At 46.4% G+C, this 22,220-nt stretch overlaps 2 protein-coding genes and 5 non-coding genes across 10 annotated transcripts; 6 read left to right on the forward strand and 1 right to left on the reverse strand.

Moving 5' to 3' along the window:
* Positions 1 to 130: 130 nt before the first annotated feature.
* spint2 (serine peptidase inhibitor, Kunitz type, 2) lies at positions 131 to 10,050 on the forward strand. Its single transcript, XM_046388191.1, has 11 exons — positions 131 to 773; positions 3,526 to 3,696; positions 6,200 to 6,283; positions 6,443 to 6,517; positions 6,838 to 6,861; positions 7,363 to 7,524; positions 7,608 to 7,670; positions 7,757 to 7,924; positions 8,035 to 8,079; positions 8,296 to 8,404; positions 8,611 to 10,050. Exons 1-11 carry the CDS (start codon positions 131 to 133, stop codon positions 8,699 to 8,701), a joined length of 1,635 nt encoding a protein of 544 aa, XP_046244147.1. The 3' UTR covers positions 8,702 to 10,050.
* On the reverse strand, positions 3,737 to 3,826 carry trnar-ucu. Its single transcript is given in 2 exon segments — positions 3,737 to 3,772; positions 3,790 to 3,826. It is a non-coding gene; the product is annotated as a tRNA-Arg (tRNA).
* trnar-ucu lies at positions 4,042 to 4,131 on the forward strand. Its single transcript is given in 2 exon segments — positions 4,042 to 4,078; positions 4,096 to 4,131. It is a non-coding gene; the product is annotated as a tRNA-Arg (tRNA).
* Positions 10,051 to 10,855: 805 nt separating the features above from the next.
* Positions 10,856 to 22,086, forward strand: atg16l1 (ATG16 autophagy related 16-like 1 (S. cerevisiae)). 4 transcript variants are annotated; one of them, XM_046388171.1, is made up of 21 exons: positions 10,856 to 11,044; positions 12,124 to 12,235; positions 12,359 to 12,452; positions 12,607 to 12,712; positions 13,563 to 13,636; positions 13,787 to 13,856; positions 14,853 to 15,034; positions 15,107 to 15,172; positions 15,254 to 15,340; positions 15,489 to 15,548; positions 15,652 to 15,699; positions 17,675 to 17,777; positions 18,416 to 18,521; positions 18,744 to 18,814; positions 19,278 to 19,349; positions 19,946 to 20,066; positions 20,231 to 20,336; positions 20,497 to 20,646; positions 20,864 to 20,911; positions 21,142 to 21,243; positions 21,606 to 22,086. In XM_046388171.1, exons 2-21 carry the CDS (start codon positions 12,130 to 12,132, stop codon positions 21,697 to 21,699), a joined length of 1,866 nt encoding a protein of 621 aa, XP_046244127.1. In that variant the 5' UTR covers positions 10,856 to 11,044; positions 12,124 to 12,129; the 3' UTR covers positions 21,700 to 22,086. The 4 variants fall into 4 exon arrangements, with proteins under 4 accessions (XP_046244127.1, XP_046244124.1, XP_046244125.1 ...); XM_046388168.1 differs by lacking the exon at positions 10,856 to 11,044 and adding an exon at positions 11,706 to 11,907; XM_046388169.1 differs by lacking the exons at positions 10,856 to 11,044; positions 15,652 to 15,699 and adding an exon at positions 11,709 to 11,907 and having other exon boundaries at positions 17,672 to 17,777.
* On the forward strand, positions 14,154 to 14,432 carry LOC124060010. The gene has a single exon (XR_006843492.1). It is a non-coding gene; the product is annotated as a small Cajal body-specific RNA 6 (non-coding RNA).
* On the forward strand, positions 18,054 to 18,330 carry LOC124060008. Its single transcript, XR_006843490.1, has one exon. It is a non-coding gene; the product is annotated as a small Cajal body-specific RNA 6 (non-coding RNA).
* Positions 19,538 to 19,815, forward strand: LOC124060011. Its single transcript, XR_006843493.1, has one exon. It is a non-coding gene; the product is annotated as a small Cajal body-specific RNA 6 (non-coding RNA).
* Positions 22,087 to 22,220: the final 134 nt, after the last annotated feature.

Here is a 22,220-nt window from a genome sequence, read left to right on the forward strand (position 1 = left end):
CTTAAGACAGAAATAAACCACACAAGACGAATGAAATGAGATCGTGTCTGATGTCTGATTATTGTTGAAATATGAACACATTTAATTCAATTCAATGACAATGAAAGAAAATGAAAAATAATCCTGTGGAATGGTGACCCAGGCCGGTGGGCGTGGCCGCGGTGACCTCACCTGTCACTCAGGTAAACTTAACTGCGACAACAAAAAGCCACCAAACACGGAAGTGAGCAGTTTTGCCGTGGCGGCACTGAGAAACTTCCACATCGTCGAGCTTGAAAACGCGGACAAAGTTTCGATACTGATTCTCGGTCAAACTCCGGTTTCAGTTCCAGATCCACTATTTACAAAAATGACATGCACAAGGCCGGGGTCCAGTATGGTGGTGGTCTTTTTCCTGATCTGGTCGCATGCTCTGGGCTGTGACTGGGACCAGTCCATTGATCCGAATCAGGGTGTGGATCCGGCCTCCTTGGACGCCGGGTTGCTCCAGCTGGATGGGATCAGCCAGGCGTCGGACCCGGAGAGCTGCCGGGCGGCGTGCTGCAGCAGCGCGGACTGTGACCTGGCCTTGGTCGGGTACCCGATGGATGGACCGCCGCAGTGCCTGCTGGTAAAGTGCTGGGTCCAGGGCCGGGACGTGTGCGTCCTGAAGCCCAGCACTCAGTTCAAGGCTTACCGCAAGGAGAGACAGGCCCAGACAGAGACGAGGGAAGGCGGGGAGGAGCACCACGTCGTCCCGCTCCTGGAGCAGAAGAGCAACGAGACCAACAACAGTAAGACGACTTAAGATCCTCTAGTCGGCCGTGAAAGTTTCCGCTCGGGAGTCAGTCGGTTTCACGTCCTCAGTCACCAAAACCAGTCCGGTTCCGTGGTGCTGGTGCAGTTGAACTGACACAGTAACTGGTCTGGTTTTGATCCACACTTCGTCTGTGTGGGCCAACATGTGTGATGGTCCACATGAGACTTCATGAGGACGTTATGGTGAGGACATGTTGCTGATTGATGGAGCAACATTATCGATCGCTTTACCGATTAACACCAGCAGCGAATGAAGACTTGTTTTAGTTTGGTTTGTAGCGCAATGCGGAAGAAGATGCTTGTGGTAGTTTAGAAATCATAAAACACACACACACACACACACACACACACACACACACATGTTTTAATTCTCTCGACCCAAGTTCTTCACCATCCTGGGCTTCAACCCCAAACAGCCGGTCGGACTCCGACAAAACTGAGTGTGTGTCTGTTCGCTCGTGCTCATACTATGATGCAAATGATCAATCAGGTTTTAATGATAACAGTGACGATGACGACGCAGCGTGAAGCTTTTCGTCACGAGCTGCCCGCAGGCGCAAGAATTTCAAAATAAAGGCAGCAGGTCAGTGAGTGGGAGGAGATCCAGTCAGGAGTTAAAGGATAACAGTGACTGATGAGGAGGAGGAAGAGGAGGAAGGTCAGCTCATGAGTCACAGCGTGATGTCAGCATGCAAAGGCTCTGGAGCGCGATGACGTCATGTCCGCGGTCGACATGAAGTCATGACGCGATCAGACATTTTTCTGTAAGGAAACGTTAATGTAAAGGTGTTAATGTCGCTGTATCAAATCTAGCAGATGATGACGTGTGGTTAAAGTCGTCGTCATGTTTTCCCGTGTGTCAGCACAGAAGTTTAGCCTCCATACTCTCTCATAAATATTGTTTGTGGGTTTTCTGCAGCCTAACGCATGAGGTCATAATTACAACTTGAATGTTGTTTGCAAGTGAGAGGATTGTAATTCTGCCGTGTCCGACGTGAGACTCGACGGACTGGGACACGAGATCTGAAGGGGGAGCAGGCGTCTGCTGGCCACCTGTTGGTTATCTCCTGAAGTGTCAGACTCGTCCTTTAAGAGTTCTTCTGGTCACACTTCCTGTTTGGGTCAAGCCCGTGTGGATGAATGACGGTGTGACACGCTGACTCCAGGTCAGCAGGCGTGTTTCACAGGATGCCCAGCAGCTTCGTGAGGCTGATGTGACCTCCTTCAATGTTCGTCACTAGAATCCTGCACACAGGAAGTCGGCCATCTTGCTTCACTGCGAGATGTTTTTGAATAACAACGTCGTCCTTCGGGGTCGACTGAAACGCTTCACAATATTTCATTTTTCACTTAAAGGTTGATCCATCCATCCGTCCATCTTCTTCCACTTCTTCTGGAAGAAGATGGTTGTCTGGTGGCGGATGAAGTCAATTAATTTCAAAGCGTGCTGCTTTGGCATCAGTAAAGCCTGTCAGGCCTGAGTCGTCTGAGTCCGGTCCCTCACCAAAGTCATCAGGGTCAAAGGTGATGCGGTCGATTGCCGGTCGGATCTGCTGTCAGTTTCTGTCTGAGTTTCAGTGTTTTTCTCAGTGAACTGAAACTCCTGGGACTAAAACCTAAAACCTTTCATTTACTGTCAGACTGACAAAGAAAAGCAGCAAATCCCGACAGTCAAGAAGCTGAAAGCAGCAAGTGTTTTCCTTAAAGCGTTTCATTTGGTTTTATTCGAGCGTGGCAGGAGGTGAAACACCTTCAAACACCAGCTGAAAGGTTTTCATCAGCCCGGTTTGATCTAATCAGCCTCGGCGTGTTTCTGTCACTCTTTGTTACTTCCTGCTCGGTGAGAAATGCTGCTCAACCTGTCCAGCTGTGTCTCACCTTCGCAGGTAAATCACCTGGCATGTGATCCACACAGTTTCCTCTGAGTCTGCTCTTAAACCTGACGCAGCGTCTTCGCTCGCCTGCGGCAGGTGTCGGCGACGCACAGCTTCCTGTTTTAAAGCGACGCCAACACGCCTGCTCATACACAAACACACAGCTGACGTTCAACAGCCTGAGTTTGCCACATTCAGACCAACCTGTCCAGGTAGACCGTGAGTCACTCCAGAACACTTCGAATCCACTTCCCCGCAGCCTGCTTCAGGGTCTGGTCGGACTGGTCGGTCTGGTTTCTGTTCAGCTTTGTCAAAGCAGCTTCATGCCTGAATGGAAAACATCCAACATTAACTGTGAAAAACACCCAGACTGACTCGTTCACTGTATCGTAAGGTATTGGGACTTTATTTTGAAAAGATCCTCCTGTTTAATTAATTCAGAAGCCTCTTAAATCAACCTTTGCACTGATGTCTGAGACCTGAAACACAAAGCTGAGAACAAACTGTTTTTTTGAATATTAGTTTATGTTTGTGAGATTGAAACACGGGGATTTGAAGGGTTAAACATCCTCCTAAACGAGAGAGAGAGAGACATGAACCTGAAGTCTTCTCACCTGGTTCCGCTGGCCAATCACAGCCTCAGCTGCACGTCCTGTTACTGGTCAGTCGCGACTGTGGATCAGCGGTCAGAAGAAGCTAACAGCGCTCACACATGCTGAGTCATTGTTTCCAGATCAGCTGACATACTCTTTCAGTGAAGTTCCACAGTGTATGAACTCAGAGGGTTAAACGTTCACATCCCACAGAAGACAGCGAGGAGAAGTTAATCACTAACACGTCTGCTCTCCTTCAGTTCGCTGCCGCCTGCCGATGAGGGTGGGTTCGTGTCGGGCGGCCTTCCCCAGGTTTTACTACGATGTGACCAATCAGAGCTGCCGGAGCTTCATCTACGGCGGCTGCGAGGACAACGGGAACAACTTTGAGTCCCAGCAGGAGTGTGAGGCCTTCTGCAGCGGAGTCACAGGTAACGCAACTTCTCCCAGGCTGCTGCTGTTTCAAAAGCTCGACTCTGGTGGGACTCGAACCCACAACCTTTGAATCACTCCTCAGTGTTGACTAGAAGTCCAATGCGCTATCCATTGCGCCACAGAGCCACCTGTTAGCACAAGGCTACAGGATGCATTTAGACTGTGTGTGTGTGTGTGTGTGTGTGTGTGTGTGTGTGTGTGTGTGTGTGTGTGTGTGTGTGTGTGTGTGTGTGTGTGTGTGTGTGTGTGTGTGTGTGTGTGTGTGTGTGTGTGTGTGTGTGTGTGTGTGTGTGTGTGTGTGTGTAAAAGAGAGAGAGAGTGTGAGCTCTGCTCTAACAGGTGGCTCTGTGGCGCAATGGATAGCGCATTGGACTTCTAGTCAACACTGAGGAGTGATTCAAAGGTTGTGGGTTCGAGTCCCACCAGAGTCGAGCTTTTGAAACAAGCTCAGGGAGAAAGGCTTAGAAGAAAAGCATTATGGGAAACTGAGCTGCTAAAGGTCATGACTCAGTGAACAGTTTTAACACAGAAGGACGACTTTGCTGTGAGTTGACTTCCCTTCATCCAAACTACATGGAACATACAGTGTGTGTGTGTGTGTGGGGGGGTGTGTGTGTGTCTGTGGTGTCAGGTTGCTGTGGTCAGACCGGTTCTGTGAACTCCGATCCTCAGGACAAACAATCACACCTTAACACACCTGTACAGAAAAAAAACTTCACAGATTACTCAACTTTCATGTCTCCGTCCGTCTTTATTGTCCTTGTTGTCTTTGTTGTCCTTGTTGTCTTTGTTGTCTTGTCTCTTTCCTCTTCATCACCTCACTTTAAACTTAGACTGCATTTCATCACGATTGATTGATTGTTTGATCGATCATTTCCTGAGTTAATGAATCACTTATGGAATGGGCCGATGTTAGAAAATGTCCTCCTGCTGCACTCTGTAGCTGTGGTGTTGGAAATGTGTTGTGTGTGTGTGAGGCTGGGGTGTGTGTTGCATTATGGGAAATGGAGTCTCACCCAGACTATTGAGTAAAAGTCTGGGGACTATTTTCAGTGGTGAACTAACCTGCATTTGGTGCTCTTAATGAGTATTTGTGACAGCAAGACTGTGTGTGTGTGTGTGTGTGTGTGTGTGTGTGTGTTTATGGTGATGAAGGAGCTGGTGACTTGCTGATGTGCTACAGAGGAAGATAAATCAAATGATGAAATTTAACGATCACATCTGTAGAACGTCACAGACTATGACATGTACACTACATAGACTAAAGTATTGGGCCAGCTGACCATCACACCAACAGGGACTTTAATGACGTCTCATTGTAAACACACAGACAGCTTTGCAGCTCTAACAGCTTCCACTCTTCTGTGAAGGCTTTCCACAACATGTTGGAGTGTTTCTGTGGGAATTTGTGCCCATTCATGCAGTAGAGCATTTGTGAGGTCACACACTGATGTTGGACCAAAAGGCCTGGCTCACAATCTCCGTTCCAGTTCATCCCAAAGGTGTTGGATGGGTTTGAAGTCAGGGCTCTGTGTGGGCCAGTCAAGTTCTTCCACACCAAACTCATCCAACCATGTCTTTATGGAGCTTTGCTTTGTGCACTGGGGCACAGTCATGCTGGAATAGAAAAGGGCCTTCAACAAACTGTTGCCACAAAGTTGGAAGCATAGCATTGTCCAAAATGTCTTGGTGTGCTGAAGCATTAAGATTTCCCTTCACTGGAAGTCAGGGGCCGAGCCCAAACCCTGAGGAACAGCCCCACGTCACACCTGGATTCAGTAATAAAGTGTGTCCCAAGACTTTTGTCCATCGTGTCTCTTTAATGCAGCATATTGGATATTAACTATTTGGAAACCATTTTGGTTTGGTGTTGGTGTTTGTTTTTTTGTTTCACAAAACTTTAAATAACTCAACAGCAGTAGTGGTGCGTATGTGTGTGTTTTTCTTAACTGGTGGGGACAAAAACCTGTTTACACAGCACGTGGGGACGCGCTCCTCCTTATGGGGACAAAATGCAAGACCTCATAATGTAAATGATTAACTTTAAGGGTGAAGACTTGGTTTAAGGTTTGGGTTAAGGAAAGGCTGAAGCAAGTCATGTTTGTGGTTAGACTCTCCAGGAAATGAATGTAAGTCTGTGAAATGTCCCCATAGAGCGAGAAAACACAAGCTGTGTGTGTGTGTGTGTCACTTCCTGTTGAGATAACGGTGTCACATGTCATCACACACACACACCCCTGCAGTGAGTGGAGTTTGTTCCCATTTTATTTAATGAGTAAAATCAAAAGCCATTTTAGGTGCATGAAGAGATGTAGAAATCAAACTGGACTGACATCACTTCCTGTTTACTACATGTTGAACTACATTAGTCGTCCACCGTGTCCGCTGCTGTCTGCTCACAGTCCCACAATGCACCGCTCTGCGTTTCACAGACGTGATCCAATCAGCTGATCAGCTGCGTTTAATCAGCGTTTCACATGTCGCTTCTTGTGTGTTCAGGTTCGGTTCTTCCTGATGAGTCGACTCCTGCTCCTCCTCAACTTCCTGTCAAAGCCGTTCGAATGGCTCCCGCCTTCAGAACAGGTAAAAGCACTATTTAACACGCTGTATTAGTACAAGTACTAACAGTCGTAGTAACAGTAGTGTGAAGTACTTCGGATTAACCACATACTTTAATTTCCTCCCTGTCTGTCTGTTTCCTGTCTGTCTGTCTGTCTGTCTTTTTCCTGTCTGTCTGTCCAGATGTACCTCAGGATGATGAGGATCGAGTTTATTCTGAACCTGCTGCTACAGAGTCTGTTCGTGCTCAGGAGACAGGTAACACACACCTGCTCACACCTGCTCACACCTGCACCTGCTCACACATCAGTGGCACAGTGGACAAAGCCTCAGTGGCGCCTCATGCAGGCTAAAGTGGTCACTACACACTGTAATATCCATGAATGAAGAACATCCTGAAGGTTTGGCTTTAGTTCATTTATCTTTTGGTTGCAAAGAAATCATTCTGCCGTGTTTGTGTATCAGTGAGCAGTTTGTACTCAGTCATCAGATGTTTGGAGCGAAGAGGAGACGATGAGACAGATAAGACAGGAGACAAAGGACAGTAACAATAACAACTTCTTCTTTTTTCCCTACAGAAATGTCAGCTGAAGACTTTGCTGGTATGTCGTAACTTTCCTTCTCTCTCTGTTGCATCAAACAACTTGTTTTTCTGTTTTGTCAGGTTCCTTCAGTTTGCTACAGCAGCTTTGTGACTGACCTCCTCAGCATCAGTGAAGGCTGATGCAGTTTTGTTGAATGTTTAAAGAAAATGTTTGTACAAAACACAGATTCTGTATCCTCTCAGGGTTGCAGGAGCTCGTCGAGTCAACTTTATTCATAAGCACGTTCAAGAACAACGGACGTTGGCCAAAGTTCTGTAAAAATCAAAATAATCAAACAAATAAAAATATGCTGTCCTGTATTAGCTGACGTACTAATGTAAGATAATAATAGTAATACAAGACAGAATGCAGAAGGTAAGAGATAATAAAGTTAGAAGCACATTCAGAAAAGTCCCATCTTGTTTTTTTAATGATGTTTTATCACGTAGACAAAACATTTTAATGACATAAATGCCTGTCTCTTCATCTGTTTTCTGACTGTGTCTGTTGTCCAATCAGAGCGCTGTGAGGCGGGGCCTGATGCGGGTCCCTGCAGAGCGGCGTTTAAGCACTGGTACTACAACAAGGAGACGCGTGACTGCCAGTCGTTCATCTTCGGAGGCTGCAAAGGAAACAAGAACAACTACGTGAGCAAGGAGAGCTGCATGGCTGCGTGCACAGGTGAGTAACACACCTGTCTGAACCCGTACAGGTCAGTGCCTCACCTGTCTGTACCTGTACTGAAGTTCTTCTCTCTCCTGCAGTCACTGTGCTTCCCTCCTTCAAGAAAGACACCCCTGATGACGACGTTTCCAAAGAATACAAAGGTCTGTAAATATAAAGAAAACCAGCAAACGTCCAGTTTGGGCAGGAAGCCAGCAGGCTCCAGTAACTGACTCCTGTCCCTGTGCAGATCAGTGTCTGGTGAAACCTGACCCCGGGCCCTGCCGCGCTGCCTTCCAGATGTTCTACTTCGACCCGAGCACCGACACCTGTCAGACGTTCATTTATGGCGGTTGTCGTGGCAACAACAACCGTTACAGCAGCGTGGAGGAGTGCAAGAGCCGCTGCACCGCACAGGGTAGAAACACTCGTCATCGCTGAGCTCACCGAGCAAAAGACACAATAATGAGTATATTTAATATCAAACGTTTATAGGACAGAATAAACTCGACCTCGTTGTCTTTCCAGGTTTCTTTGACACTCGTGGCAAAACTCGTAACCGCTGGACTCCAGGTCAGTTTGTGCTCATGGGATAACCTCCAGTCTGATATCAACAGCAGGTCTTTTTAATATTATAAGTTTATAGTAGTATAAGTATATGGAGTTTAATGCATCGTTATTGTATTTCTGAATGTGTTTGCTGAACACGAAGCACCTGTCTTCTTGTCCTGCTTGTCCTCTTGTCCTGCATGTGACCTCGTGGTGATCTTCATCTGTTCTCCCTTCCAGCTCTCTTCCTCTTCACCACTCTGGCGGTCATCTCTGCTCTGATGCTGGCGACGCTCATCGTCATCACGCTGAGGCGTCGCGGTCTGTCCCGCCGTCCTTCCTCCGTCAGGTAACATCACTGACTGTATGAAATATGCCGGGAGTTTCCAGGTCTGAGAGTGAAGCGTCGGGAGTGTAAGATCTTAAACCTGTAGTCTTTCTCATGGCCAGCAGGGGGCGATTCCACTGCTTACAAAAACAAGTGTGATTGTATGTAAGCTTGGATGATGGGTGGATGAATGGATGTAGTGATGACATTTGTTGTTCTCTCTGCAGTGATAAACAGGAGCTGCTTCCAGACCCTGAGGAGCAGTTGTCTGTGGAGTCTCTGACCATCCCAGAGAGCCCCAAACCAGACAAGGCCTGAGGACAGGCCCTGGAGAGATGATCCACCTCAGAACTGAGCTGAAAAGATGTTCTTCCTGTGATTTCCTTCAGGTGGTCGATGGCAAAACTCAGTGAAACTTTTAGAGAAAGATGTCCCAGCTGATTAAGAAGTTTGACCCTCAGTAAGGTGTGACTGTGATGTGTTCGATCACAGGAAAAACGTGGATTTCAGTTTTGTGGTGGATTTTTGCTTTAAACTTTATGAGTTAATCTAGAAATATCATCTCATCAGTGTAGGTCAAAGGGGAAACTGTTCATGTTTGTAACTTTATAAATTAACTAAAATCTTTCTTTTTGTCTTTCAGTGAGTTGATTTTGTCTCTGGAAAAAAACTCAAACCAAATGGTCTCTCTCGACTCCTTCATTGATTATTGTTTAAGTGTCTTGGTCACATTAAAGGAGCAGTTCTGCATTTAGTGAAATCTTTCTGCTCATCCACAGTTTCTCCCTTGTATCTGGTTTTTATGCTAAGCTAAGCTAACGGGCTGCTGGCTGTAGCTTCATGTGACACATGACAGAACGTCACAGAACATGTGACTCTCAAAGAGGAAGTTGTTTGTTTTTAAAGATGAGTAATAATAATACTTTCAGACAAAACTGTTGTCTGAAATATTTCTTAGCTTGTGTGGTTTCAGGTTTTATTGACTGATTTTATTTTTCTTTTGTTAAAACTCTGGTAAGATAGGAAACAGAAACAATTAATCCAGTGCCTTTTAATTGTTATTTGAAATCTTTAACCACTGTAAACTTCATATTTGTGTTTTATTTGTACTTTGACAAAGTCAGCAATGTGAAGGCGTCACTTTGATCTCCGGTGACTTAAGCTTTTACATTTTATGCATTGAACAATTAAATGTGCAGCCAGGACAGCCAGTTTTTAATAAGCTGAATGGTTTGAGGTTGAACAGAGTTTCATGTTTTGTCTCCCGTCATTTGAAAACAAGAACATATTCAGCCAATGGGAAGAGACGACCACAGAAATCAGACCTGAGAAAACATCTCGATCTGCAAAGTTAAGACTAAACACACTGTAAGATGAAACAAATTAAAAGCAAATCGCTAAAAATATGTCAAAGCTTTGCAGTCTGACTGCCAAAAAGCCTACATTTCCCACAATCCAGCTGGATCATATCTGAATTTAGAGGCTCTCTAGTGTTGAATTGTCACCACTGAGTCACATGATTTTACTGCACTAACTGCTTAATTATTTCTTGTATTTGCTCAAGTGTTGGATTAATGTGATTTATCTGTGTTTCTCAATGGAAATTATATTCCATACTGACTTTTGTTCTGGAAGAGAACTGTAACAATAAAATTCATTAATTATGATTAACTGGCTCATTATTAAGATGTTAACATCAGTTTTCTCATGATGCCCACTTTTGATTACAGATTTCTTGGGAGAAAAGTTCTGAATTTTCTTTGAAGCAAAGTGAGATGTATTCATAAAAATCTGACACTGGAAGGAAACATAATCAAATGCTTTATCTAAAGCTCAGCTGCAGTTTGTGGTGAGAAAGCAACTGCGTCTACAAACTTCAGTAGTTAGAGTTAAATATCTGTCACATCTTAAAAACCAAACTAATGCTCAAAGACCTGAAATGTTATTTTCAGTCTTATCAAATGAGAAATTAAACTGTGTGATCCATAAATGAGGTGTGAGATTTAATGATCATGTTAGACTGTAGTGTGTGAACTGTCATCCTATACTCAGTTTTTCTTAATAAAACCTCATTAGCACTTGATTTACTTGTTGATAAGTTCATTTTCATCCACAGACAGAGAAACCAGAGCAGTGAATTGGTTGTAATTTACAAATAACCACGTCAAACAGGGTTTTTAAGTGATGATTAGATGTTCGAAGATATACAACATTCTGAAAGAGAAAAGTTTCTTGTAGTCTCAGTCAGTGAACTCCTGACTGCCCCCTGGTGACTCATCACGGCTTATTGAGAAGTAATTAACAGCAAAATATCGCCTGTGCAACCGCCTGTAAAACTCACAAATGATTATTCTCAAAATATCGTGAGTTCATTCTTGAAACTTCAATGTGTTTTTCAACAGAGTCACTCTTGTACTTCGGGGAATGTTAATAAAAAAGGAAGAAAATTCTCCTATTTAAACACGACGTCATTTTCGTGCGACCATCCCGGAAGTGTGTCGCCGGAACCAAAATGGAGGTGAATTGGAGCGTAGCAGCTCAAGAAGCTGATGTCGGTTAGCAAGAGAAACTGAGGCGTTCAACACCGAAACCCTTGAACCAACATCACCGCGACGAGTCGTTAGAGGAGACGAGCCACAGCCCGGAATTTAGTTAGATGGTGTAAGTGTTCATTTTAGTTCCTTTTAAAGCGGTGCGAAGGTCTGAAGCTAGCGGCTAAGTTAGCGTGCTAACATGTCGAGTCACGGGTGTGTTTCCCGGGACCTGCAGTCACAGATAGCACATAAACACTGCACCATAACCATAACATCGACACGAAGGCGCCGATATGTTTTTGGTATTTATATACCAAATGTCACAAGCCTGACTGACTTAAATTACAATTGCATCTGCGTAGCCTGAGTGTCTTCCTGTATGTGTTATGGTTCCTTTTAGCAGCACGCTAACAGCAGAAGCTAACAGCCGATTAACATGTCTAATATGTCTTTACTTTGCATGTAAACTTCCGTCTAAGAAGAGTTTAAATGTATATCACTGTTGCTGTTGGCTGTATTAAAGCTCTACGTCACCAGCTTTACAGGTGGGCTGTTAATCACCTGGTTTACACTTAACGTCAGACCGAGATACTCTAATAAAACACACAAAGTCACTGTTAAAGAGTTAAAGCATTAACATCCAATAACAGTCACATCAAACTCGACACATACAACACGTTAGAACCAGCAACACTTCAAACAGGTAGAAAACCAATCAAAACGACAGTGTCAGTTCATCTAAATCTGTAGCATAAAAATATTTCAATTTTTTTTTCCTGTCTTTTTCTCTCGAGTTGCTTCTTGGAATCTTAACATGCAGATTGTGGAGATAAAATAAAGAAACCATGACGTCCTGCTCCAGTGAGATATAAATCACTTTGTTCTTTGGGTGGAGTTATGTCACGTCACCATCCCCACCTGCCCTCTCCGATAACCACGCGTGTCCAGAAAATAAGATTTTCTGCAATTTCCCAGCCTGGGATCGATAAAGTATATCTGTCTATTTCCACTTCAAACAAAATAATTCTTTTAAACCTGATATGTCTTAAAACTGAAGCCTTGTTCAAAAACCTCAGAAGCTTTGAATCTTAATGTGCACAGTTTGTGTTTAGTGTAACAGGGTTTAAAAAAACAGACTAAATCAAGTAAAATGCTGGCTATAGATACAGCTGCGAGTTTATATTAACGTGTGTGTGTATGTGTCAGGTGGTCATGGCGGAGCGGCGGGTGGAGTGTACGTGGAAGAGACACATCTCAGAGCAGCTGAAGCTCAGAGACCGAGTGCAGAGACAGGCCTTCGAGGAGATCGTCCACCAATGTGAGTCCATCACTGTCACACACTGCAGCTGTCTCACTTCCTGTGAACAGTCTACAGGTTTCCCTGTGTGTGCAGCAGCTCGGACAGTGAGGACAGACTCATGAACTCCCCCCTCTCTTTCAGATAACCGTCTGCTCGAGAAATCAGACCTGCAGGCTGTTCTGTCAGAGAGATACCAGACTGACAAGTATGATGTACAAAGAGGACATGAGGCCAGGTGAGTTCATCGACAGTCGCTGTTCAAAATCAGGGCCCAAGGTGGGATGTCGTGTGACCACTTACGACTCCCCTGACATGTGATGTCTCCCGATGTCTCCCCTGATGTGTGATACGATGTGTGACGTGTCCCCTGACGAGTCTTCTTGTTTCAGTTTGGGGGGAGACTCGAGTCGCAGCGACACCCTGCAACAGGAAATGGCTCAGATGAGAATCAAACACCAGGAGGAGCTGACAGAGCTGCACAAAAAACGAGGAGAGGTCAGTCACCTGTACCACACACAGGAAATGATGTCATCAACACCTGTCCTGATGAAACAGTTTATTTACAGTGAGTTCTGTCAGTCAAACAATGAGCTTGTTTTCCTTTAGAAGTTGATAAATTGGAGGAACATCAACTAGAAAGAAGTTCATGCTACACGTGTAATATTTAATGCTTTAATGGAAAGTGACTTGAGTGAATTTCTTTGGACGTCAGACTGATTTCTCTTCGGGTTGGCTCATTTAGTTTCTCCCTTCAGTATCCAGGGTTGTGTTGGCTGTTGCCATGGTAGCATCAGCAGCTCCATGGCAGCTGATCAGACCAAACCAAATCGGACATTACTGGAAAACAGTGTCAGTGTTAGGAAAGTGAAAGCAGATTTCTTAACGGTTTCCTGTATAAACTGCTCCCGTGCAACAAAATCTGAGGGCCTGACAGGCCGTTTCTGCTGCTTGTCCCATCACATTCATGCTTTGATTATTTTCTAGGAGTAATTCAGTAAATGAATGCAGTCACATGTACAATATATGTTAAACACTCAGGTGTTTGTTGTTCCTAACAAACACCAACTGTGTTGAGACCAGTTTTACTCAGTGACTGATAAATTCCACATTTCGTTAATCCATCTGTGACGTTTCCTCAATGTTTGAAACGTTTCTGGGAACAATTGTCCTGTTTTCTGTTGTTTGTTTTGAGACTAAAATCTGCCCGGCCTGACATTTGTTATCCGATCAACATCTTTGTGTTTCTTTACTCCAACTGAAAGGTGTTGAAGAAGTTTCAGGTCAGACTCCTGGAACGTTCTGGAAGCGTGTTGATGCTGATCAGTTGTTTGTGTTTGTCCTGCAGCTGGCTCAGAGTGTGATCGAACTGAACAACCAGATTCAGCAGAAAGACAAGGAGATCCAGAGCAACGAGGCCAAGTCAGTATCTGAACACACGCGCTGTAGGATGTGTGTGTGTGTGTGTGTGTGTGTGTGTGTGTGTGTGTGTGTGTGTGTGAGAGAGGAGGCTGGTGTACCTGCTACAGGTGATGCATCATCACTCAGTGTCTTCTGTTTGTGCGTTTTCAGGATGTTGGAGTACCAGCAGCAGATCGCCAACCTGGAGGGAGACTGTCGGGACCTGAGGAGCTACCTGCAGGTAGGAGACAAGCTGAGACGCATCACCTGGACGTGACAGACTCAGGAGGACGAGTCAGTGGGTTCACACTATGGATGAAAGCAAACGTAACCTTAACTGAAACTAAGTCGCGTTGAAATCTTTGAATAAATTTGAACGCCTGTCTTTGCTTGGCTAATTAGAAAGTGTTTCACCTTTGCGAGTACTTTAACACAAAGTGTGACTCGCGTTGTTCATCACTCAGCAGCAAGTGAAGCTGATGGATATTGTTTGGCTGTGAGCTACATGAATCAGTTGAGATTTTGGAGATGTGATGAAGGTCAGTGATGAGTAAGTAAAAGGTCTGATTACCCACAATCCTCTCCTGCTGCCCTCTGGCTCCCAGCAGCCCCTGCTCTCTGCTCCCATCATGCTCTAGTGGTGCAGTGGTGGTCACAGGAGCTGCTGACAGACAGGATGTGACATCACACTGTGCTGAGTCTGTACAGAGCTCCTACAGACTCTGTGATGATGACTGACATCCAACAGAACCAATCAGCACGGAGCGTCAGGCTGAGGAGGAGGAGGGAGCTGATCTCAAGTTTTCAAGCTGAGACCTTCACAGACAGGAAACAGGAAGACAGGTTTTACTTCAGTGGTGAAATGGGACCTGCCAGACATTAATAACATTAAAAATCATTAGTTTTTCATCTAATGTGATTATGAAGAGGGTTTATCTTTATGTACGGCGGTGTGATTAGGACACTCGTTACCACGGTGACGTTAACACGTTGGCTGCGTTTACATGCAGAATATGCTTCATTCATATTCCTGCTTACGTGCGGCCCTGCATAGTAATGAATGCAGGTAAGGTAAGAAATTATTCGGTTTTATTTCACCCACCTGTATCTCATAAATAATGTCAGCATATCCCACATCAGAAAATGCTATGTTTGCAGTAACCTGTAATGTAAATGTAATCACTGTTAACCTGATTGGTCGGTTCACCTGTGAAAGGCAGTGTTTGATTGGCTTCAGGACCTGGAGAGGGCGAACCAGACGCTGAAGGACGAGTACGACGCCCTGCAGATCACCTTCTCTGCACTGGAGGAGAAGCTGAGGAAGACCACGGAGGACAACCAGGAGCTGGTGTCCCGCTGGATGGCTGAGAAGGCTCAGGAGGCCAACAAGCTCAACGCGGAGAACGAGAAGGACAGCAGGTAAACCTGGAGGAGGGAGCGGGACTCTGGTGCCTTCATATGCTGGCTGACTCTGTGGTGTTTGTGCTTCAGGCGCAGGCAGGCCAAACTGCAGAAGGAACTGGCTGACGCTGCCAAGGAGCCTCTGCCCGTCGACCCGTCAGTACACTTCTGATCTTTAGAGCAGCTTTGACGTCACAGTCGTTAACATCAGGACTGACTCAGTGTTTGTGTCCTCAGGGACGACGACATCGAGGTTCTGGCTGAGGATGGAGGGAAGGGCGGTGGAGAGACGTCCCCCAACAGACCGCTCAGCAGAACCCCCAGGTGAGACCAGCACCTGTCCTTCTACTGCCTCAACTGGAGGATACTGGAGGCTCAGGCTGCTCCTGTTTTTCTTAACCACAAGTGGGAAATGAATCTGCAAAGGTTTTGATGGTTTTTCAAGTGAAAACCTTTTTTTCTGTATGTGCAGTAAGAAAATCTCCCAGCCTCCTCCTGGTGGTCTGCTGGACTCCATCTCCAACATATTTGGGTATGTAACTGTAAGGTCTTGTGCCCTATGTGTCTGCACCGTCCATGTTGTGACTGACAACCTGTCTATCTGCCTGTCTGTCTATCTATCTGTCTGTCTGCAGCGTGTCTGAGTGTGTTCAGCCTGGACTCGTCCCACCACTGTACCCGAGGTGAAGGACTGTGTCTGTGTGTGTGTGTGTGTGTGTGTGTGTGTGTGTGTGTGCGTGCTCACCTGTTCACGCTGTCAGCTCTGTGATTGGCAGATTGCTGACAGACTGATATTCTGTCTAACAGCTCAGGTCTGATGAGCTTTGCTAACAGAGCGACTGTAGGGATGATGTCTGTCAGACACTTTGCTCCAGACTGAAAGAGCTCAGCAGTCAATCTGCTGAGTGTTTGTTCAGTTATTTATTTAGTCTATAAAATGTCAGAAAATTTTGAAAAAATGAGAGACAGAAAAAATTGTTTGGGTCAGCCAACAGCCTGAAACACAGAGACTGAGTTAACTATGAGAGACAGAGAATCATTTTTTTATTCCAATAAATGACTGAAATGATTAATTGATTGATTGATGTAAAAGTCAACTCAGCTCTGATTCAGACATTCATGTTGTTTTCATCTAGCGCCACCATCAGGTCACACTTTAATGTGTCCAGTGCTTTAAGGACCAAACACCTGCAGAACTGATGATGATCACATCAGCCTCAGCATTGCTGTGTTTACTGCTAATGTGCTGATGTTAGCATGCTAACATGCTAAACTGAGAAGTGAACATGGTGAATGTTACACCTGCTGAACATTAGCATGTTAGCATGCTAGAGGAGGCGTTTAGCTTAAAGCAGCAGTGCCTCTGTCAGTGCAGCCTCACAGAGCTGCCAGCACGTCTGAAGACTCGCAGTCTGGTTTATATTAGTCATTAATGAATCACTTTATCACTAAACATTTTGCTCACCAAGTTAACATGTGAGACCTGTACACGGAGACGTCACTGAGGAGAAGATGACCTGACAGGTTTGTTGTCCAGATTATCTAAACCATACCAGGTCCATAAACTGGACCTGTCGGATGTCTTCTTGGTCTCGTCTCTGCGCTCACAGCTCTCACTCGTTAGCTGGGGGCGTAACGTGTTGTTTTTACTGAAATGACAATAAGACAGAACCAGTCTTGAGGAGCTTCCTGTCCTTAGAAGCCGTGTTGTGATTGGCTGTCGGCAGAGGATGAGCGTCGCCTGTGAGCTGAGCCTGAGCACAACAGACGTCTGCTGACTTGTTGATTGTTGTGCTGTCGGTGTGAGCACACGGTGAAGTTTGTAGCCACGTGATTGTTGTTGACGGTGATCAGTGCTCAATGTAACGTGTGTTTGTTACTGTGTGGATGGAGAGTCACAGAAGCCCTGATGTGACACGAAACTCACCGTCCTGTTGGTCATCACAGCTGGACAGTTCCTGTTGGGATCACCTCACCTGTCGCAGCGCTGCAGGTGATCCAGGATCATTTTGTGCTTTGAGAAAGCGTTTCAGCTGCTGTTGTGTCTCGCGTGGCCGCAGTTCCTATCAGGCTGATTATTACATGTGATCGACTCGAACTCCATGTGACTGTGGTGACCAATCAGGTGAACCCAGTGTGAATTCGGGGTCTTTTGTCCTCTCCTGTGAGGTCACCTCGTTCAGTTTGTTGTCCCTTCAAGGCTTCTGTCCCGTTAGTGGTTTTTGTAGCTAAACTGTCCCTCGTTCAGACTGATGTGTGACCTTCTGTTTGTTGTTAACCTCTCACGCTAACCTTGATTCACTAGCTGACTCCTGCACTAACTGAACTGATGAGGTGGTGAACACTGCCAGTCAGATCGCATCGTCCTCTGGCGCCACACTTTGGTACATGTGACCGATCAGTCAAACGTTTGATTAGCTGTGACAGCGTGATCGTTTGGTTGTTGCGTAAAAGCTGATGCTTCCAGTACCAACGCTCTCTTATCATTTGGCACTAGTGTTGGAATTGATTCCCATGTGTTCAGATTGATCAAGATGTCTCATCCTTATTTTTTAGCACACGATTTCCTAAACAGAAATATTTCTTTTAGAGAAATAGCTTTTTGAGTCACGAGGTGGCCGTAAACCTGTTTGTGACGGCGCTTCTCTTCCTCAGCAGGCGTCGAACTGCCAACTCTTTCAGCACGTCGCCTGAAAGCGCTGAAGCTCCCTCAGGTGTGTGTGCAGAGGTTCGGGTCCCGACGACAGCTCTGCACGTGTTTGTGAGTATCTTTGGCCGGTTGACCGTCCATGATGTGAGACGTGTCCACTGGGAGACCAGTCGACTGAGCTGCATGGCACCTTTCTTTGTTCTTTATTTGCAGTTTTGAAGTGTCTCGTCTCAGTTTAATCCTGATTAAAATATATGTTCTGTCTTTCTTTCACTCTCTTCCAAAACAAATGCACACACAGTCAGATCAGTGTGACCTGGTGCTCCCACAATGCATCTCTCTTGGTCTCACTCGGAATCTGGAAATACTAACGAGTTTACCCTCATTGGTCAGTGATGAGCAGTAAAAGGTCTGATTACCCACAATCCTCTCCTGCTGCCCTCTGGCTCCCAGCAGCCCCTGCTCTCTGCTCCCATCATGCTCTAGTGGTGCAGTGGTGGTCACAGGAGCTGCTGACAGACAGGATGTGACATCACAATGTGCTGAGTCTGTACAGAGCTCCTACAGACTTTGTGATGATGACTGACATCCAACAGAACCAATCAGCACGGAGCGTCAGGCTGAGGAGGAGGAGGAGCTGATCTCAAGTTTTCAAGCTGAGACCAACAGTAGAAGAAGAAGAGGGAGCTCGGTGTTGTGTTTTGATTGGCTCAGAGTTAAAGTGTGTGTGTGTGTGTGTGTGTGTTCAGGACGCCCACGACGGTGAGGTGAATGCAGTGAAGTTCAGCCCCGGCTCTCGTCTCCTAGCAACAGGAGGGATGGACCGCCGGGTGAAGCTGTGGGAGGTCGTCGCCGGTGAGTTCAGGATGCAAACAGGAAGTGCTGATGAGAGCTCTGAAACTGCTGCAGAGGAGCTGGACTCACTGTGTGTGATCGGTTCAGAGGAGATCAGCTGTTGTGTTCAGTACTGACTGTTAAAAAGTCTAAAATGTTTTCACTCTGAACTGACCTCATTGTTTTTAAATGCTGTGTTTCGTTTTTTTAATGTGTGTGTGTGTGTGTGTGTGTTGCGTTCAGGTCGCTGTGAGTCTAAAGGAGCTCTGACCGGCAGTAACGCTGGAATCACCAGCATTGACTTTGACAGCGCTGTAAGTCTGTTTTTGGTTTTAATCTTTGCTGCTGGCTCTCAGTCGAGCTGCGTGTTGCGTGTCGGCGAACAGTGCGATGTTTCACCGGCGTGTGTTCGGTGTTCACGTTGCCGACGTGTGCTGACTTCAGTCTCAGTCGAGGCTAATCGTGTTAGCGACGTGTGAACAACAGCGCTGTGATGTTCCCAGTGGAGCTGCAGCTAACAACTTCATTTTCCTCAGCAGTTACTCTGATTTGTCTCCAGATGAATCGATCAGTCGGTAAACTGCAGATCTGCTCCGATGAGTTCACGTGTGGTCGTATGTGACAGAATATTCTGAGTTTTTCGCTCGAGAAATGAACGATTTATTGGTTGTGAGCGTAGTTTCTGATGGATTTTCGTCTCTAACTGGCAGTCAGTGAGCTGTGATCAGACCACATGTGAGCTTGGAGCTCTTTTAACGCGTTCACTCTGGTTTTCAGGGCTCGTACCTGCTGGCTGCCTCGAATGACTTCGCCAGTCGCATCTGGACTGTAGACGACTACAGACTGAGGGTGAGTCACACCCTGAACCTGAACCAACTTTGTCCATACCTGCTTTCGTTTAACTTTTCTGAAAGTGGGACGTCCTCCCGCCTCACAAACCAGCACACTCACAGAGGAGCAATGAGACGGACTTGTGTTCCAGGACAATAAGAGAGCAGATCCGGATGAATAACGAGTGTGTCGATTGTCAGTCTGCTGGTCAGTGATGTGATGTAAAAGGTCTGAAGCTCAGATCCCCCCCTTTGGTCAGTTTAGCTCCCAGCAGCCCCTGCTCTCTGCTTCCATCATGCTCTAGTGGTGCAGTGGTGGTCCCAGGAGCTGCTGACAGACAGGATGTGACATCACAATATGCTGAGTCTGTACAGAGCTGCCACAGGCTCAGTGTGATGACTGACATCCAACAGAACCAACCAGCACGGAGCATCAGGCCGAGGAGGCGGGGCCTGAGTGCTGATCTCACTCTTCTACTGAGACCAGAAAGTGTGATGTTTTGTTTGTTAAATGCTGTTGTTGTTTGTTTCATGTTTTTTTTTCTTCATGACGCATTTGTAACATTGTGTGTGTGTGTGTGTGTGTGTGTGTGTGTGTGTGTGTCCGCCCTCCAGCACACCTTGACTGGTCACAGTGGGAAGGTCCTGTCAGCTCGCTTCCTATTGGACAACGCTCGCATCGTCTCTGGGAGCTACGATCGAACACTCAAACTGTGGGACCTCCGCAGCAAAGTCTGTACGTGATTGGACAGTTTTTACAGGTGGACAGGTCTGCTGTCTGTCTGTCACTGTGTGTGGTCAGAGTTCTGTGTAACTCTGAAGGTTTGATTCGGGGACAGTATGATGAGTCGATACACTGCCACCTGTGACTGTGCCTCACCTGCTGTCTCACCTGTGCAGGTATGAAGACGGTGTTTGCTGGTTCCAGCTGTAACGACATCGTGTGCACGGAGCAGTGTGTCATGAGCGGACACTTTGACAAGAAAGTCCGATTCTGGGATATCAGGTCAGTGAAGATGTCCTCCGGCTCATCTGACCTCAGTACAGTTTGTTCTGCAGTAACGTGGCTGCTCTCACACTGCACATACTGATCACAGATCAGCTGAGGCTAGTTCAGCTAGTACACGCTGTGAATATGATGGTGTGTGTGTGTGTGTGTGTGTCAGAGCGGAGAGTATCGTACGGGAGCTGGAGCTGCTGGGCAGAGTGACGTCTCTGGACCTGAACCACGACCGCACCGAGCTGCTCACCTGCTCCAGAGACGACCTGGTGAAGATCATCGACCTACGCACCAACGCCGTCAGACAGACGTTCAGGTGAGCTGTGGTTACAGGTCAGCTGAACAGAGGCCTGACTTTAACAGCTGTGTGTGTGTGTGTGTTCACCTTCATGTCCTTATGGAGTGAAGAGGGAACTCAAACCTGTAATCCTGGTTATTAACACGTCTTCACAAACATCCTGCTGTTGGTGTTGTGTGTTAACTGTGTGTGTGTGTGTGTGTGTGTGTGTGTGTGTGTGTGTGTGTGTTTTCAGTGCTCAGGGCTTCAAGTGTGGAGCCGACTGGACCAGAGTGACCTTCAGGTGAGTTAGCATCTCCCAGGTTTACTGTGAAGTCTCTGTAAGCTCGTGTTCATGTCTCATAATGAAGTAGGAAGTGCTGAGTGTCGTTGACAGCAGTGAAAACAGCAAAGTCGTACTGATGAGATTGAATGAGTGAATCGTCTCACGGAAAACGCTGTGAACTGTGAAAGCTCTGTTTTCCGAGTGAAGGCTGGAAGTGACTTGTTTGTTTGTTTGTTTGTGGTGTTCAGCCCTGACGGCAGCTACGTGGCCGGAGGTTCAGCTGATGGAGCGCTGTACGTCTGGAACGTCCTGACGGGGAAAGTGGACCGAACTCTGGACCGAAACCACAAGTAAGGACCAGACCGAAACTCGAACCTTCACACAGCGACATCGACACCAAAGCAAACTAACGTCCTCAGCAGAAACCAATCGGCTCCTCAGGCGGTCGTCAATACATTTGTCTTTGTGCGACTCTGATCAGATTAGTCTGGGAAACTGTGAGCTTTCACTTTCTGTGTCAAAAGTCCTCATGACAGCAGCAGCTCGTCTGCATGCGAAGGTCTTGACTCTGTGAACGAAGGGTTTGATGGCCTGTGACACGAAAGGAATCTACAAGGCAAAAGTGCAGGTTTTGTCAATGGAGTCTGGTGGCTGTGAGGACGGCGAGCTGTTGACCACATTCACTCTTTAACCTGTCCTTGTTTGTTTGCAGCTCTGCCATCAACTCGGTGTCGTGGTCGCCTTCGGGAGCCTACGTCGCCAGCGTGGAGAAAGGCAGCAAGGCCATCCTGTGGTCTGATATGTGATGTGGAGACGGACAGCGAGGAGGACCGTCCACCTGCCCGTGAAGTATTCGGTGGAGCTCCTCCTCCTGTTGTTGAACTCGCCAGCTGACGGACTGAATCAGACTTTTATCAGACCGCCGCTCGTCGTTCTGCCTTCGTGTCGACACGCCGAACATAAAGGAACTGCTTCAATCTCATGTTTACGTTCTCTCCTTTTGGATGCGTTCAGAAGCAAACTGCCGTCACACGGTTTCAAACTGCGTCCAGCTGGAAGTCGAAGATGACTCAAGAGTTAATGAATATCTTTAACAGTCCGCAGAGTATACAGGAAACACTTCAGAGCCTCCTCACTAATGTGTGTCTGTGTGTGTGCAACCGGAATAAAATCAGAAATCCATCTGGTGAAAACCGTCTCTAAATGTGACAGATTTGTGGAGTGAAGCTGTTTGTCTCTTTTCTACACCTGTGTCAGACAGGTGAGTTTGAGTTTACTTCCTGTCTGAAGATGTCTGCAGCCTTACAGACCCTACAAATCACGTCCA

The sequence above is a fragment of the Scatophagus argus genome, chromosome 5 (assembly GCF_020382885.2).
Source record: "Scatophagus argus isolate fScaArg1 chromosome 5, fScaArg1.pri, whole genome shotgun sequence".
NCBI lineage: Eukaryota > Metazoa > Chordata > Actinopteri > Scatophagidae > Scatophagus > Scatophagus argus.